Source organism: Bemisia tabaci, chromosome 5 (assembly GCF_918797505.1).
Source record: "Bemisia tabaci chromosome 5, PGI_BMITA_v3".
NCBI classification, from domain to species: Eukaryota; Metazoa; Arthropoda; class Insecta; order Hemiptera; family Aleyrodidae; genus Bemisia; species Bemisia tabaci.
Genome location: NC_092797.1, coordinates 39765502 through 39783013, shown reverse-complemented (window position 1 = coordinate 39783013; position 17512 = coordinate 39765502). Strand labels below are relative to the sequence as shown.

At 43.6% G+C, this 17512-nt stretch overlaps 1 protein-coding gene across 1 annotated transcript in view; it reads left to right on the top strand.

Annotated features, from left to right (window-relative positions):
- The window catches only part of LOC109040821 (uncharacterized), a 33912-nt gene that overhangs the window by 12313 nt on the left and 4087 nt on the right, over positions 1–17512 (top strand). Inside the window, exon 2 of the mRNA XM_072300698.1 lies at positions 3106–8037. Within this exon, the coding sequence (XP_072156799.1) occupies positions 5841–8037 (2197 nt within the window). The 5' untranslated portion in view covers positions 3106–5840. The remainder of the gene's footprint in view (positions 1–3105; positions 8038–17512) is intronic.

The window sequence follows — 17512 nt, the reverse complement described above, 5'->3', positions numbered from 1 at the left end:
TTGATATTTTTTTTGTACAGGTACCCCCGCACGATAATCATGTTCTTTTTCGATGACGGAGCACCGACCGTGAAAATTACCTACCCATGAGATTAATGATGAAATCCGGCGCTGGAGGATTCGATGGGGGACTTAATCAAGAGGGGTGGGCACAGCACCGTGAAACAACGCGACGGTGTGTTACGCTAAAACGCCGGACAAGCCCCTGTCATAGTAGATACTGCTCTATAATGGCAGGATATGAGTTGTAGCATGAATTTAGAACTATAGCGCGGTGCTATCAAACACATTAGAGGGAACTCACGCACCCAAAAAAAAAAAAAAAAAAAAAAAAAAAAAAAAAAAAAAAAAACGTGAAAATTCAGTAAAAGAGGAATCCGCATACGAAAAGTAAATAAATAAAAACAAAATTAAAACTTGCTGGTGCTTAGAGGTGAACAAGAGCAGGAAACAGTCTCACGTTCAGGAATCAGCCAAAATATGTTTTACGACAGTTTGGCACGAAAAATTTGGATAAAAAATACAAATAAAAACAGTTTTTAAAAATGAAACGAGGAGGTTGGAGGATAAGACGCATAAGTGCGGTTTTTGAAAAAATTGAGAAATTGATGATTTCAAATAAAACTATAGTCTTAATGCATATTCTGTGAAAAATTCGCCCCCGAATTCAAATTTTTAAGCTTCAAAAAGTCACTTTGAACTTTCTTTCCGCCATAAGAATCCATGTAATTTCCTAACTTCGAACACGTATTTCTCGAGATAGTAAAAACTGCACTTACTCACATTGTCCTCTAAGCCCTTCATATATCAAAGAAATCAAAACAACGGAGTTCCTACAGGAACTAGGCGTAAACAACCTATTGAAACCATTATATATGGCTAATCAGATTGGAAAACCCAATCTGACAAGGAACACAAAATAAGCGGAACAGGAGACTACGTGAGGTATTAAATCTACTTTATGATTTAGAGTCGCTTCAGGTTGCAATACACAACACTACACGATGATGTATATTTTCATTCTTGAAGAGCATAGTGCATAACTGGTCTATGCATGTTACGCGGCGTTTTGATCTCATTAATGGAGCCTGTTAGTAAAGATTGAAACTTATAGTGGCCGAAGGGCATGAGGAATCCGCACAAAATTACGCAAAATCTTGCGAAAATGTAAAAAAAAAACTGAGACTTAGCAGAAAAAAGCGAAGCCACGGGCACTAAGCCTGAGACCGGATGCGATAATCAACGTATAAGTAATCATTAGGTTTTTTTTTACATACGTGTTGTGAATTTAGCACCTGTTCTTTTTCGTCGCAAAGATAGTAGCGGTGAAAGGAAATAGTGATGAGAGAATGATAAAGAGAAAATGACACATATCGACGGTGAAACTACCAAACCACGTATCTCGTTTGCGGTGTTTAAAAATCTACGCTCACATTTTATTTTTTTGAAGTAGACCAAATCAATATCATTCCTTGAAATTTTCACGGAATTTTCTCCGCGCAAAGAGGAAAAATCACAGAAATTTTCAAGACTGGATGTTAAGTAGTTTTTCATTTAAAAAATAAAGTATGACAGGAAGTCTGCGACGTCGCAAACCGAGATACGTGGTTTGGTAGTTTCACCGTCGATATAGAGCGGGTTGGGGTGTTTAAAACAAGAACTGTGATGTCAAAATTTTACAGTTCATTTCTCCGTTAGGATGGAGTGTCACGGGAAATATCAGGAGCACGTTGACGGGCGGATTTATCATTTGCAATTTCTTTGTGTTGAAGAAAACCGATAGTCATGCGAGAAACTGCCAAAAACCGAACGATCAAAAGTGTTTTAGCACATGAAAATATATAGAAATTAGGAAAATCATTGTGACACATCAAATAAATAAAAAAAAATTCGAACTAAACAGTTAATCAAATTCTAGGTAGGTACATGGTAACATGTCTGAGGACGCTAAGATGAGCCGTTGTCGCACCGTTCGTTGGACCAAACGCTTTGATACAACTATTCGTACTCGACGGATGTCCATGTTGCGTAGCCAAAAATTGAAGGCGTTTACGATTTCTTCATGCCGACCGCTTAAAGGAAGCAACGCAACGAAGCGACGCGGTAATGCGGTCTGCGTGAAAGCGCCGTTTACATTCGTGAAGGGTTCATTTTCAAGCGACAAGTTTTTGGAAGAAAAGACCAAGGCGAAGGGACGATAAAAGATCATGACTCCTCGCTCATAATTGAAAGATCTCAAACCAGATTCCAGGTGGATTGTAGCGCAGCGGCCTGAAGACGCGAAGATACGCTGTTGCGCCGCTGTTGGTTCAAACGCCTTGATACAACTATTCGTGCATGATGGATGTCCACGTTGCATGGCCAAAAATTGAAGGTGCTTACGCTTTCTTCGTGCGGACCGCTTATAGGAACGACGTCTCTCATGGACACATTCAATAAATCGTCACCTCCCGGCCGAAGTATCACAAGCGCCATGCGACGTTTAAAATTTCCACCGCCATTTTATTTTTATACAGAGAAATTGTGGGTTGAATCCGTTCGAAAATTTCTCTGAATTTTAGCGGAACCACAAAGAAAATTCTGCGACATTTTCGGACAGCATCGTCGAACAGTTTCCCTGTAAAAAAATAAAATGGCGGCGGAAATTTTTAAACGACGCATGGCGCTTGTGATACTTCGGCCGGAAGGTGACGGAATACCGACAACCGCTCCCATATTCTACCGACATCACGGGAAATATCTCCGCTAGTAAAGAATACCATTTCCTAAGCGATAGAATCAAAACGGAACGGGGAAGGGCGGGGGGGGGGGGGGCTTATGGAGCGAAGACGGGGTGCGGCGGCCCGCGTGGCGCAGAGGGTGAACTTGTCAAAACCTCAACCTCAACCCATTATGCGCCCTCTAAAAAATAAACACCTGTTATACAATCTTCCCCTTTTTAATAGAGGGGCTCTCGAGGAGGGAGCATCGCTTGAGCTACCTGTCGCGGATAAACACACGAGGGGCAACAATAGGGGAGGCGAGCGAGGGGGCGGGGGGTGTGGGGGTACATTCATTGTAATAATGACACCGTTAATTGACTCGGATTTGTTGATTTTGTTTCAGGAGGGATGCGGCTCGTACGAGTGATTGAATGGGCGCCCTAGCTGTTGAATGGCCATCGAGACGGAAGTCGGCCGAGAGACCACTTGAGGCTTTCAGTCTTGAGTCACCAGCGCGCCTCCCCCACTCCGATACGCCCACTCTACCCTTCGGCCTCTACACCCTGCAACTGATTTATCCCTTCCGCGCCCCCCGGCTCGCTAACGACTCCCGCGCCAACACCCCCCACCCCCCGCTTCCCGCGATGGCTTAAAGCTTAATTATTCACCGAGGTTTCGGATCGTATCGGGACTGGCCGATGACGACAATCCAGGATTACCTCAGTTGTCGCTCGACTGTTTGAGCGCCGTTTTCGCAACGGAGGAAGCTACTCGTCGAGTTCGATACATCGAAGCGAACCGAGCGGCAAATCCGATTCCGAACAGGATTCAAGGTTTCGAAGCATTCTTCCGCATCGAGTAAATCATCGAGAAAATCTATCGACGGAACTTCGAATCATTCCTTGGCACCGTAAGCGAGGACCCGCAAAAAGAGTGACACGTTACCGTTTGCTTAGTTAAAACAGGACGAAATATATACTATATATGTATATATTTCAGACACGCGCAAATACATTGACGCTACATGCAAAGTTTCGCATTACCCTTATCACTGCGAACTCGGAAGAGCAGAAAAAGCGATACGTTACAGCTTGGTTAAAACGATACGGAATGTACTTTCAGACACGTGCAGTTATTCTGACACTACGTGCGAAGTTATACTGAAAAAGCGTTACGTTGCGGTTTACGTATAGTTAAAATAATTCGGAGTATATTTTCAGAAGCGTGAATATTTCAACGTAACGTACATAATTTTAGTCGGAATAAAACGAGATATATATCCAGACAAACGCGTATATTTCGATGCTGCGGTTGACGAGGCTTTTTGGTTCCGATTGGAGTACTGAAGGGATATGCGCTCACGAATCGGCGATGCGGCTTTCAATTTATGTCACGTAACGAATTTTACACGTTGTACTTGGCAGCGAGTGAGCGATCGGCCCGATGAATGCTGAGGCGAAGCTTTGAATATCAAAGAGGGTCAACGGAATCGAGTCTCGGTGTACGAGTACCACGAAGTTAGCCGTTGACATCTTCCGAGCGGGCCTATCCGCGCCATGATGGGAAATGGAGTTCGCGAAAAAACAAAGCAAGGAGAGAATTATGAAATAGCGCGCTATGAGAGGAAATGAAAGATCATCCGTGCGATAATTACCACGCACGCGACTTATATTTCAAGTTGCCCAAACTAGAATAGTTACACGAGGCGCGTTTTTCCAGAGGTCTCGAACGGGAGGATATAGACTTCAGCTGCTCAGGAAAAAAGAGACTCTCAAAAAAGTCTGACTTGAAATGACAGAAAAAAACCAAAGAGTAATTTAGCCGGCTGCCCACTGACTGTATTTTATTTTCAGGCGCCCAGGCTGATTTTGTACTATAAATAGTACTTTTAAATACATCGATGATGTCATCATGCGATTTTTGAGGCTACAAAACCTAGCTCGAGGATCGACGGATTAATTTGCAGCACAGGATTCGAAGAGAAAAAATTGACTCCGAGATAAATTTGGAGCCTCCCACAAGAAATTGAACCTGCACATAGGTTCGACGTCCAAGACAATCACCGTAACTCTAGACTTGACCGGAGTTCGAGGCTGACCTAACTCAACACGACCCGGAAATGAACTGAGCTAAAGCAGGGTGCCTACCGTCCGTAAAAATCAGGAAATTCGATGTTTTCGGGAAAAATCAGGAAAATATCGGTTAAATTTAACACGGGTCAGAAAATTCTGAGCGCTTCAAGCGTTTGATTCGTTTCATAAAATATTTTGATTCTTTGAAATCAAACGAGTGTCAATTTACGAGCGCGAAAAATCAGGAAATCTCGTCTGAAATAACAGGAATATATCAAGCGACTTTAAATTCAATTTTAGTTGACCCCTGGATCGGAAATTTTGCAACGTTGGAAAACAGTCACGTTCTTTCGTCAGGAAACGTCGGTTTCGGTGGCGACTCCATTCCGACTACTTACATATACATACGATTATAAAAGTTTCCTTTGACAGAAAAATCAGGAAATCTCGTCTAAAATAACAGCAAAGAATTCAAAATTCAATTTTAGTAGCGGAAATTTTGCAACGTTGAAAAACCATCACGTTCTTTCGTCAGGAAACGTCAGATTCGTTGGCGACTCCACTCCAACTGATAATACATACATATGATTATAAAAGTTTCCTAGAAAAGAAAAATTAAGAAATCTCGTCTAAAATAACAAAATCATTCAAAATTCAATTTCAGTTGACCCCCTGGATCGAAAATTTTGCAACGTTGAAAAACCGTCACGTTCTTTCGTCAGGAAACGTCGGATTCGGTGGCGACTCCATTCCGACTACTTATATATACATACTATTATAAAAGTTTCCTAGAAAAGAAAAATCAGGAAATCTCGTCTAGAATAACAGGAATATCCTTGGATTCGAAATTTGGCAACGTTGAAAAACAGTTACGTTCTTTCGTCACGAAACGTCGGATTCGGATTTATAGAAGAAAAATCGTCCGAACCATGAGGAAAAATACGGAAGATGAAAAATTAAATTTCAGTGGACACCCGGAGTCGGAGTGGAATTGATAAGCAGAGCACTGCGGCGGAGAAAAGTCGAGTGGACAGGTATACATCGAGTTAATTGGCGATCAGCTGGAATGAATGAGACGCATGTTGCGACGGGAGCGGACGTAGCGGGGGCGGCGGGGGAAAAGGCGAGAAAAGTTGCGAGCCCGGAGCGGGAGCGTGAGTGGCTGCATTCGCAAGGTTGCGGCCTTTGTGGGTGTCCGTGCCCCGCGCTCGGCTGCGGCGGCGTCGCGTTCGCGCCCGCGCTCGCGCCGGCCCGGTTATTGAGCGATGCGCGAGTCGCCCTGCGTGCGTTGCCGCTCGAAACGCAGCGCTCCAGCCCGCCCTGGCTCAGTGCCGCGGACAAGGACGACCCCGACTCCTCCGCATCCTTGAGCATCCCCAAAACAAACCGACAGGCCCTCCGTGCGCTCCTCCGAATCCTCGGGCCCCGAAATGCGCCCCCACAGTTCGCGTCGCGTCGCTCCCCCGTCGACGGCGAGTATTCCATCGAGTGCGGGCCCGAGCCAGGTGCTGCTCTTCTGAGGACCCGAGCAAGGATCCGAGTCGCCAGGATCGTCTTGGCCGACCTCTTCGTCGACCCGTACGCTAGTGACTGTGTGTTCGACTCTCGATGTCTAGATGCTACCGTTAGAGTGTGCGAGGAGATTTTCGGGCGGCTGTCGCCCGCAGCTGTGGCAGAGGGTGTCCCGACGCGAGGGAGGCCCGCTCTGCTCCTGGAGCCTCGATTGACCAACGAACCCAGTTCAAACACCGATCTCAACCCCAGCGAATTAGGCGAGAGCCCATTCGCACGCAGTGATATTCGCGGCGGTAAACTACCTCAATCTATTTACGCATGTGATATAGAGCCAAGTTCGTTCAATTTTCTAGAGAACCCCATACTGAGCGACGGTTTCAAGTCGTTCCTGGTAAACTGCATCAACGATGATAAAACCCCATTTTGTGATCAGCTGTTTTTCCGGCTGCTTTTCTACCTAAACGTTATTGGATTGAATTTGCTTTCGCGCTTCGGAGAGTTCGCCCGCGAGAGGAACGATGCGCTCCCCTGGAAGTTAACTAAAGAGGTGACGAACGATTACAATTTCAATAATATTCCTGTCTATCAGGACTGTTATCAAGACAGAGCCAGTCCGTTAGAAAAGAATGACTCGCCAGCGACCCCAGAAAATAAAACGTCTCAGCGAGAAAGCGAAGGGTGTCCGAGCCTCGAGGACGACATCTTGAGGAACCAAAATTTTCCACGAAAGGAAAAGTCTCAGTCCGTAGTGCAAGAGGAAAAAAACGAGAGAGTGAACCCCGAACCTGAATACGACGATGCGAGGGTGCGAGAGTCGGACCCTTTTCCCACTCTGATCGACTCGAATTGCGATCAACTCGTCGAGAGGGGTTGCGAAATCAATCACAGCGAGGCGCAGAGCCTTGATTTCATTAAGGATTTAATCCCTTGCTACGAGCAGCTTTCTCGAACGGATGAGGCATTACGGGGACAAATCGAGGCAGAACCCCACTGCGTAGCACCCCAACTGGAAGCTAGTCCTCAGGCCCATCAAACGACAGGTAGATTGAATTTTAATTTCGAGCCGAATTCCCCTCAAGCGTCGAGGGATCCGGGAGGTTTGTCGCCTCCGAGAGGCGAGGATTTCGAGTGGTGGAACCAGACTGAAGGGAGGTGGAATTCGCGGGTCTACATGAACGCGATGAGGCAGAAGAGCCCCTCGGACGCGGGGCGCGAAGACGGTAGCGCCGCGGGCGCGGAAAAGGTGCTCAAGTCGGCGCTGAAGCGGGGCGCCAAGAAATCCGGTCACCGGGTGAAATTCGACGAGAGCCTCAACAAGTTCTTCGACGCGGATTACGTCATCCTGGTGCGCGAGGACCCCGAGTTCGAGGACCGGTTCGGCGAGGTGTGCGAGTGCGGCGACGAGTTCTGCGACGGTCGCTACTACGAGGACGAGGAAAGTGACGACGATGACTTCATCCTCTCCAACTGCCCGTGTCCCCACGGCCACGACGACGGATGCGGGGACCACAACCACGGCTCGAACCGGTTCCGGCCCAACTCCCGCGTGGGGCCCGGCTACGAGTTCCCGATTCCGGGGCCCGGCCCCGGCGGGTGCGGGAGCACTTTCGAGCCCCCGCTGGAATTCGTCGACGTCGAGCAAGACGTCACTCTGAGCCCCCCCGACGGTTACAAGGACGGCTGTTGCTCCCATCGATTTCCGGAGTCGAGCGAACCTGTCATTCACGCTCACCTGAATGCCCATCAAAGTAAGCACGATTCATTCTTCATTCAATATGACTCACGTGTAACGGATCCTCCCATTGTTCCCCTCTTCATTCAAGCCCCGTTTCCATTCGTGCGGATTCCGGCCGCATCAAAATAGAGCAGAAGATCATCTCAGAGCCAAACAAACTCTTCCTTCACTGGGGAAAAAAAAACAAAACACATTGGATCTAAAGTCCAGACTCTTGAAAACACTGACAAGAAAAAGGACTCTTGATTCAATCAGATTTAAGGTTAAATCAAGAGGAAATCCGCTCAAATTAAGAGGCTTGGTTCTTGATTTAAGCTTAAATCTGATCGAATCAAGAGTATTTTTGCTTGTCGATGTTTTTAAGAATCTGGACTCTAGATCCAATGTGGTTTTTTTTCCAGTGTTCAAGTGCTAAGTTACCTCACGGAAAATCGGCTCTTGGGACTGCTCCGTTTTAAAATTGGACGTATTTCTGCCAAACGGAACTGTGTGCAGTATGATGTGAGCCCTGGCTCTGTCATGCATGTATTATGATGGGTCTCAGGGCTCATGTCTTAATGCGCATAAATCCGCTTGGCAGAAATACATCCAATTAAAGGAATAGGGCCGCCATTTCAGGCAAATCGGGGGAGGGGGAGGAGGTCCAAGAAAAGGGTGAATTTGCTTGAAGGGGTGCAAAACTTCATAAAAGCTCGAAGAATGTTCTGAAGACGATCAAAATTTCTTTACAAAACGATCAATTTTCCTAGAATTGAACTTCGAGGATAATCCACTAAAAATTAGGATCAGTATATTCTTAAAATTCCCAGAAAAATGTGTATTTATCGGAGGAAATTTGACAACAACCGAGGGCTCACGCAGCGTCCTTCCTTAGCAATAGCATGGCAGGAGGGGACAGCGGGTTGATTATTGAATCGTTATTATTGAATGATCCTGATCGATGAATCCCTATCTTAGCAATGCTTTCTATCGATCAAGGTGATTCGATATAGATTCAACGATCTAGCCGCAGTGCTGCCGTGCTAAGGAAGAACGCCGTATGAACATTTGAGGGGTGCCAAATTTCTTTCGATAAAGTGTTCATTTCAGAGGAAACTCATGAATATTTTCCCTTGAAATTTTTAGGACTTTTCGATGGAATTGCGAGAAAAATTATCTGACAAATTGGAAGAAAAATATTCATAAGTTGACCAAGAAATTCGTGTTTTATAGAGGGAAATTTGGCAACGCCTGAAGGTCCATACAGTGTTCTTCCTTAGCACGGCAGAGTAATAGTTGGACTGCATTTTGCAATTTGGAACTATAGATTCTGGCTTTTCTAGAAAAACACGTATGTGCATAGGGAAACCCTGGTAAAAATTGGCAGTAGAATCTGTGTTCCAAAATACCATAGACCTAAAGCCGGCTGTAAGATTTTCAATAGCTTCTATAGCCGGCTGCACAATTTCTTATAGCCTTTTATAGCCGATGGCGATTGAGCAACAGCCAGGCGATAAAGTGTATGCTAAATGTTACTTATTACGGATGCTAGGACTGTTTTTGGATTACCGCTCTATTTTTGGGCCGTAGTATCTTGATTTATTTTGCGCGGAAAGCTCCGTACTTTTGAAGGATGCCTGCCATTCCTAATATGTAGAAGCGCCTTCAATTTTGTATGATACTGTGCAATACCTCTGGTGTGAAATAGTTGCTTCAAGTGCCGTGGCACGCTGCGGCGCGGCGGGCGGGCAGCCAGCGCGAAAAGCGCCTTAGCGCCTACAAACCTAACAGGGATACTTCACGCATTGCGCCATGCGTGAAGTATCCCTGTTAGGTTTGTAGGCGCTGGTGCGCGCTTATCGCTGGCAGCACGCCGCTCCGCTCTGTGTTAGGCTCCAATATAATCTTGCGGAGTCAGCGTTTTTCAACTCATGATTTTGAAATGTTTGCACATCCTGTATGGATTATTCTCATTTTAATTGATGAAAAAAAATATGTATTAAAGGAAAATATAATGTGTGTTTTGTGAATATTATGGTGGTTCCGTATCAAACTTAATGATTTCCAAAGCACACGAATTTCTACACAATTTCTTATAGCCTTTTAGAGCCGATGGCGATAAAGTGTAAAGCCCGGCGATAGGAACTATAGCCCGGCTGCATACTTTTTTATCGCTTCGTATAGCTCGGCTATATGATTTGCTCCGCTTTCTACAGCCAGCTATATGATTTTCTATTGCATTCTTTAGCCGGCTATAAGAATTCCTATGGTATTTTGAAACGCAGCTCCTATCGCCAATTTTTACCAGGGAACTAATGGCACATACGTTGTTTTTAAACCGGGCTAGCATCATAGTTCCAAATTGAAAAATTTAGTCCAGTTAGGGGTCATAAAATGAGCCAAGTTCCACCTGTGCCTGTAACCAAGTACCGACGTAAGTCGACCAACATGTATCAACATATGATCTAAGAATATTGAAATTTTCTGATAAAGAAATATTGTAATATTGTTGCAAACCATTTCAACTTCATTTCGCGATATTTTCATTGCAAAATGCTACTCGAGGGCGTGGAATGAAAAGACGAAAGAAAGTACCTATTCGATTCGAAACGAGAGGACAATCGATCGAAAGATGTCATGTGTTTTGACAACTGCAAGTATAGAATATATTGTGAGCGTATATTTGATTAATGATGGCTGACTCGAGTGAAGCATGGTGAGTGGCGTGGCGTGCTTTGCGATGTATCGATTGTTCTGCCATTTAACCTATGGTAAAGAATCGATTATTAAGGCGTTCGCTGCGAACACCCTGTTTATCGATACTTTTCCATAGGTTTAAATGGCAGAACAATCGATATATCGCAAAGCACGCCACGCCACTGCATGGTGGTTTTGTTAATCCCTGGCGGCGGTAGTTCAGGAGGAGAGTGGGGAACAGGGTAATGGGAACGGTGTCTAGCGTCGCCGAGAGAAAGTAAGCATGATCGACAAGTGTCTATAAACAAGACTCCGTATTTTGCACTTTCCTGGAGATGCCGCTCTGGCGTCTCAACGACGTTCAAAAATTGCCAAATTTCCTCTGATAGAACACAAACACTGAAAAAAAAAATCTCGGCGTATTTACTGAGAAAAGGGTAAAATTACCAAGAATTCAGGGTTCTATTTGATCCCAGTTATTTCTTGGTAAATTTACCATTTATGGAATTGGTAATTTTACCGAGAAATCTCGGTAAAATTATTGAACTTTCTCGGTAATTTTACTGAACCTTGGTAAAAACGCCAATATTTTTCATCGACTGTGGTAGCATTACCGACATAAAATGGTAAAGTTATCGGGAATTGATTACCAATAAAAGTGGCATTCTTACCTGAAAAAAACAGTAGAAATACCGGTTTTTAGGTAAGCTTACCAGTCTGTCTTGGTAAAATTACCAATAATTGGTAAAAAAAGTGAGATGGTAAAGGTACCAACGAACCTTGGTAAAAACGCCGAGGATTTTGTTTCAGTGAATTGTCAGGGAAAATCGGGAGTTTTATAACTGGGGAAAGAAAAGATTGGACCAGTGTTACATCAGGAAACGGCACCGATCAAAAGAAATTTCAGGGTGTCCACTAAAATAGGGTGGCCAAAAATAAGTACTTTTACAGTACTTTTTCGGTGCATTCCCAGGAAGTTCAGTACCTCTTCAACAGAAAAATTCCGTACTTTTTCAGTGCCCCCATTTGACGAAATTCGAAAAGTTTCAAACATTTGAAAATGCGACAAAAATGACGAAAAATTAATAAAAATTCCGTACCTTTTTGCGGAATTTCCGCATTATTTCAGTGCTTCCGGACCGCCATTAAAAAATAAGGACTACTTCCGGACTTGTAGACACCCTGGCTAACAAATGGACCAACTGATGATTGATGCTTACAGATTGATGCGACTTCAGTCCAATCTTTTCTATCCCCGGTTCTATTATTTTAATTTTTCAGAGAGTATCCTCCGCAGTTTATTTCAAAGATACAGTAGTCCCTCGCTATTCGCGAGAGTTCCATTCCACGAAAACTTCGCGAACGACTAGACCCTACTCTTACGAAAAAAGTGGATTTTGTGCCAGTGCTGGATAATATTTGCGAAATTGTTCAGAATGAAATCGCAACACAAATCGCAAAAAACCGTGCGCTTCGGCGAATGCGCTATACAGACCTCCTGCGCCCGGCACCTTTTTACGAACATCCTTAATAAATTTACTTTAAATGAAGGAATAGTTTTACCAGAAAATTTGGACAGGCGAAATCTGAGTGTTGGTTTTTTAGTCTTGTGCCGCCGCACGATGGGTCGAGTCGATGGGAGAGGTCGGACTTGATTTACAAACTTTAAAAGCGTATATCTTTATTGATTCGAAATTTAAATGTCTTAAAATTACTTCAATTGGTTTTCCTGTAAAATTTTCTCTAGGAAGCACCCCTTAAAATTAAAATTGTGACGAGCTAAACGTAAAATTTTACAATTCTTGTCAAAAATTTCATATCCGACTTCTTCAAAAGACTCGTTCCACTGTGCGCCGCAGGAGTGAGTGCCTCGAGGGTCAAGCGCCTTCACGTCTAGGCGTAGGCAACACGGACATTCGTGTGGTTCGAATAGTTGCATTCAGGCGATATGATGAAATTCGTTGCAGGTGTTGGTCGCATGCAATATTAATTGTTTTATCTACAATTTTGAAGCTTAGCATTGAAAACGTGTCTCCCTGATGACGGAGCAGAACGAAAAAGAGAAAGAAAAAAAACTGTGATCGAGGTTACAAACCATCGAAGAGGTGAAAATTCGTGTGTGCGCGAAACTCGCGAGGCCGGAGCTCGCTAGTTGTGAGGAGACCAGTGGCCTGGCGTGCTGTGCGATTCATCGATTGATCTGCCATTTAAACCTATGGAAAAGGATCGATATGCTGGGTGTTCGCAACGAACACCTTAATAATCGATTCTTTACCATAGCTTCAAATGGGGAAATGTCGATAGTCGATCATTCACGCCACGCCACTGGAGCACTGAAAAAAAATTCTCGGCGTTTTTACCACGGTCCGTTGGTACCTTTACCATCTCACTTTTTTTACCAATCATTGGTAATTTTACCAAGACAGACTGGTAAGCTTACCTAAAAATCGGTATTTCTACTGTTTTTTTCAGGTAAGAATACCACTTTTATTGGTAATCAATTCCCGGTAACTTTGCCATTTTATCTCGGTAATTCTACCACAGTCGATAAAAAATATTGGCGTTTTTACCAAGGTCCAGTAAAATTACCGAAAAAGTTCACTAATTTTACCGAGATTTCTCTTACCAATTCCATAAATGGTAATTTTACCAAGAAAAAACTGGGATCAAATAGAACCCTGAATTCTTGGTAATTTTACCCTTTTCTTAGTAAATACACCGAGATTTTTTTTTAGTGAGGAGACCTCTCGATTCCCAACTCGCGAATACTGTAATCGAGGATACTGATTTCGAGGCAGAGTATTAAAAGCTCTCCATAAAAATGAATATTTCATCGGAAGGAATGTGGCAATGGCTGAATGTTCATAGGGCGTTCTTCCTTGGCACGGTGTGCGGTGGAACACTCGAGGCGCTCATCCTGATTAGCGCTACCACCCGAGCAGTTTATTTTATAGACTAATCATAACTTGCTTCCATCTTGATTAGCGCTTCCACCCGAGAAGTTTGCAAACTCGTCAAAGCTGACTTATTGATCCACTTATTTCATCCCCTTACGGACTGACTGCAAAGAACTAACTGTCGGTCACCTAAAATCCCTGAATGATAAATGAAAAAAGTAAACTGAGCCAAATAGACCTCTGATGGATACCCATATGTCCAGAACGACTTCTTTAAATTTTTCTTATAGGGTTGCCATAGAATGCCTGCAGAAAAAAATGTCCCTGTCACATTTTCGTGAAATTCCCCGACAATAGAGTCCCTTTATACCCGGGACTCTATGGCCGACGACTACCTGACAACTGAAGATAAGACAGATGATTAAAAAGACATAATTTGGAATAGTTCTCAGGCAAAATTTGATGTTCGAAACGTCAACCTATATTCAAATAATCAAATAAAGTTGGCTTAACTATTTTTTCCTGGCCCTTTTGTCATTTTCCCTGACAATTTCAGGGTTTCCCTATGACCACTGAAAATTCCCTGACACTTCTCGGTATTCCCTGACTGTGGCAACTCTGTTCTTGCACTCGTAAATTTATTCCGCAGGCAAATACAGTATTTTTATACAGGGTGTCCCAAAAGTCCCTTCCACCCCCTCTAAAATTTTACCTAATTGATATTTTGAAACGAAACTTTGGGGATGTTCATCGATCAATGTTAGCTACTTTTGGGGCCCCCCAAAATTTTCGGGCCCCCCCGTGGGGAGGGGTTGCGGACCCCAACTTTTTTTTTTCAAATAGCAACCCCTATCTTGTGATACTTCATTCGAAAGAGCATAAAAAACTAAGAATTTTGGCACAAACCGCAGATCAATATCTTAATTTTTGACCGAGTTATGATAGGTCAAAGGTCAAATTTGACCTATTTTCAAAAAATCATAACTCCGGTTCAAATTATCGTAATGAAAAAAATAAAACGAGAAAATTTACCAAATTGTAAGCACTTTTAAGTAAAAATCACAGAAATTACTTCAAACTAATTTTAAGGGGGGTTTCGGACCCCCAAATACGTCAATTCAAAGGTCATTCAATTTTACCGCGAAATAAGCCAATTTCCCCCAGATTTGCCTCCACACCACTTCAGTAAGGTCAAAATCAGTTCATTATTACGTTGGCAAGTCCCCAAATTTCGGGAAAAGTTTAAAAAAAAAAAAATTTAAACGGTCAAATTTAATCACCTTAAATTTCGTTTTTTTTAAACTTTTCCCGAAATTTGGGGACTTGCCAACGTAATAATGAACTGATTTTGACCTTACTGAAGTGGTGTGGAGGCAAATCTGGGGGAAATTGGCTTATTTCGCGGTAAAATTGAATGACCTTTGAATTGACGTATTTGGGGGTCCGAAACCCCCCTTAAAATTAGTTTGAAGTAATTTCTGTGATTTTTACTTAAAAGTGCTTACAATTTGGTAAATTTTCTCGTTTTATTTTTTTCATTACGATAATTTGAACCGGAGTTATGATTTTTTGAAAATAGGTCAAATTTGACCTTTGACCTATCATAACTCGGTCAAAAATTAAGATATTGATCTGCGGTTTGTGCCAAAATTCTTAGTTTTTTATGCTCTTTCGAATGAAGTATCACAAGATAGGGGTTGCTATTTGAAAAAAAAAAGTTGGGGTCCGCAACCCCTCCCCACGGGGGGGCCCGAAAATTTTGGGGGGCCCCAAAAGTAGCTAACATTGATCGATGAACATCCCCAAAGTTTCGTTTCAAAATATCAATTAGGTAAAATTTTAGAGGGGGTGGAAGGGACTTTTGGGACACCCTGTATTTCGATCAATTCGTTTCGATTAAACGATGCCGAACAAAATGAACGCGACTTTAGAGGGCAAGTTTTCTAAAATTTACCGAAATGAAAACTTAACGAAACACAGTATGCTGCTTGCACCTATCTTCTTGTTGTGTGTCCTCCTCGTAAACATGTTGAATTTAGTTCCTTTTAAGGTTGACTTGAAATGCATCCTTTTTTTCTTCCATCTCTGCGAGCAGTCTAGTCGACCGGAGTGAAGAATAGGAGGATGTTGCGCCAGTCTCACTTCCAGTCCGGTCTAACCGCGTCAACTTCAACTGATCGCACGATAGCTATACTTTGACCATTCTGCGATGTGCGTTTCTAACGCGCTTCTGAGCATCATCGTTGCCAGATTCAGCGCTAATTGGACATATTTCTGCCAAACGGAACTATGTGCATTAAGACATGAGCCCTGAGACCCAGGAGACTATATGCACAACAGGGCTCACGTCGTAATGCACATACTTCCGTTTGGCAAAAATACGTCCAATTCTCTCTGGCATTTCTAGGAGAGTTGAGAAAGAAAAAGTCCGGGAGGTCGCTATTGTTCAGGTGCCCCACTTTGAAATGGAAAAATTTTTGAAAACTGAAAAAAAAGTGGTCTGATTTCAAAACCCGCGATGTTGGCCTAACGCGCTGGGGCGTTCCATCAAAGCTTGGCGCCAAAGATGGCGATAATACCCCAAAAAATGTCTCATCCCAAAATGAAGCTAACAGCCTTTTTCTAATGTAACTTCTGCTCCTGGTTTCAGAGCCTGGTGTCGGTCTAACCGGAGCTGGGGTGTTCTGCTTTAGGGTCTAAAAGGGGCGAAAATGCTGAAGAAATGTCTCATTTCAAAAGGCAGACAAAGCTTTTCTAGCGCAATAATACCTCCTGATCCTAAAAAAAAGTTGTCATAAAAAAGTAGCCTTGGGGGAGTATCTACCGAAATCATTCGACAATTCCGGTTGTATGGGCAGGGCCGGATTTACCTACTTGCCGCCCATGGGCCGCCTGCATTTTGCCGCCCCCTTCTCATTCGTTTTGAAACATCAAAGAAAACCATCAAGTGAACGTGCAGGAGAGGGAGGGGTGCATAAGACGCGTTTACCTACTCGTGTCGGATACATTTTTTGCGAAAGCCCTGTCAACACTACTAGCAACATTTCACGGAACTTTGCGCGAAAGTTAAGTTCCGTAAACCTATCTCTGTGTGGACAAGGTCCTCCATTTATAAGAAATGAACCAAAAAATTACGAAAGAACAGACAGAACTGTGGTATAATAATTTTAGCTTCCGCCGCTGCGCCGCGCTGATCGCTCTGTGTTTGGCGCAATGCGTGAAGTATTCCTGCAGTCTTGTAGGCGCTATGCGTTCCCCGCCGACTGCTGCTGACCGCACTGTGTTTGACGCAGTGCGTGAAGTATTCATACAGTCTTGTAGGCGCTAATATGTGTTACATGCCGACCGCGCCGCGCCGAGGGCTTGTCCTTTTCACATCAAGTCCTCGTCATCATCCCTCTCTGCGTTGAGCTCCAGGCCAAATTGCGTGCCATACAGCGTCGCCATATAGTGTCCGACCGTCCACGGAACAAGAGACCTCAGACCTCACAAAGAAACTTTATGGAAGAGCCATTATTGTCGAGTCGTATAGAGACTCGGATTGTGAGATTTCGATAGGTTGCCTATTTTATCTCGTGCCGTAAAGAATCTGCCTCGAGCGATAAAGTGCATTTTTCCGGCGAAAGAGGGAGTAACATTTTTAAATTGCATTTGCACAAAATTGGAACAAAATATAGATTAGAATGTTTAACAGGTTCTTCTCGAAACTACGTTCCTTCTACTGATACCATCAAACCGATAAAACTCCGATTTGGTTTGAAATTTTTGAGCGAATGAATGCCAAATATTTTTGTCGGACACTATATTATGCTCTGTATGAATAAACTCGATCGTGAGTTTTTGTGAACTAGGTCCATTTTCTCCGTATCGTTGGTCAAAAAATAACGCCATACATTCGGTCGCTAGCGCCTAGCG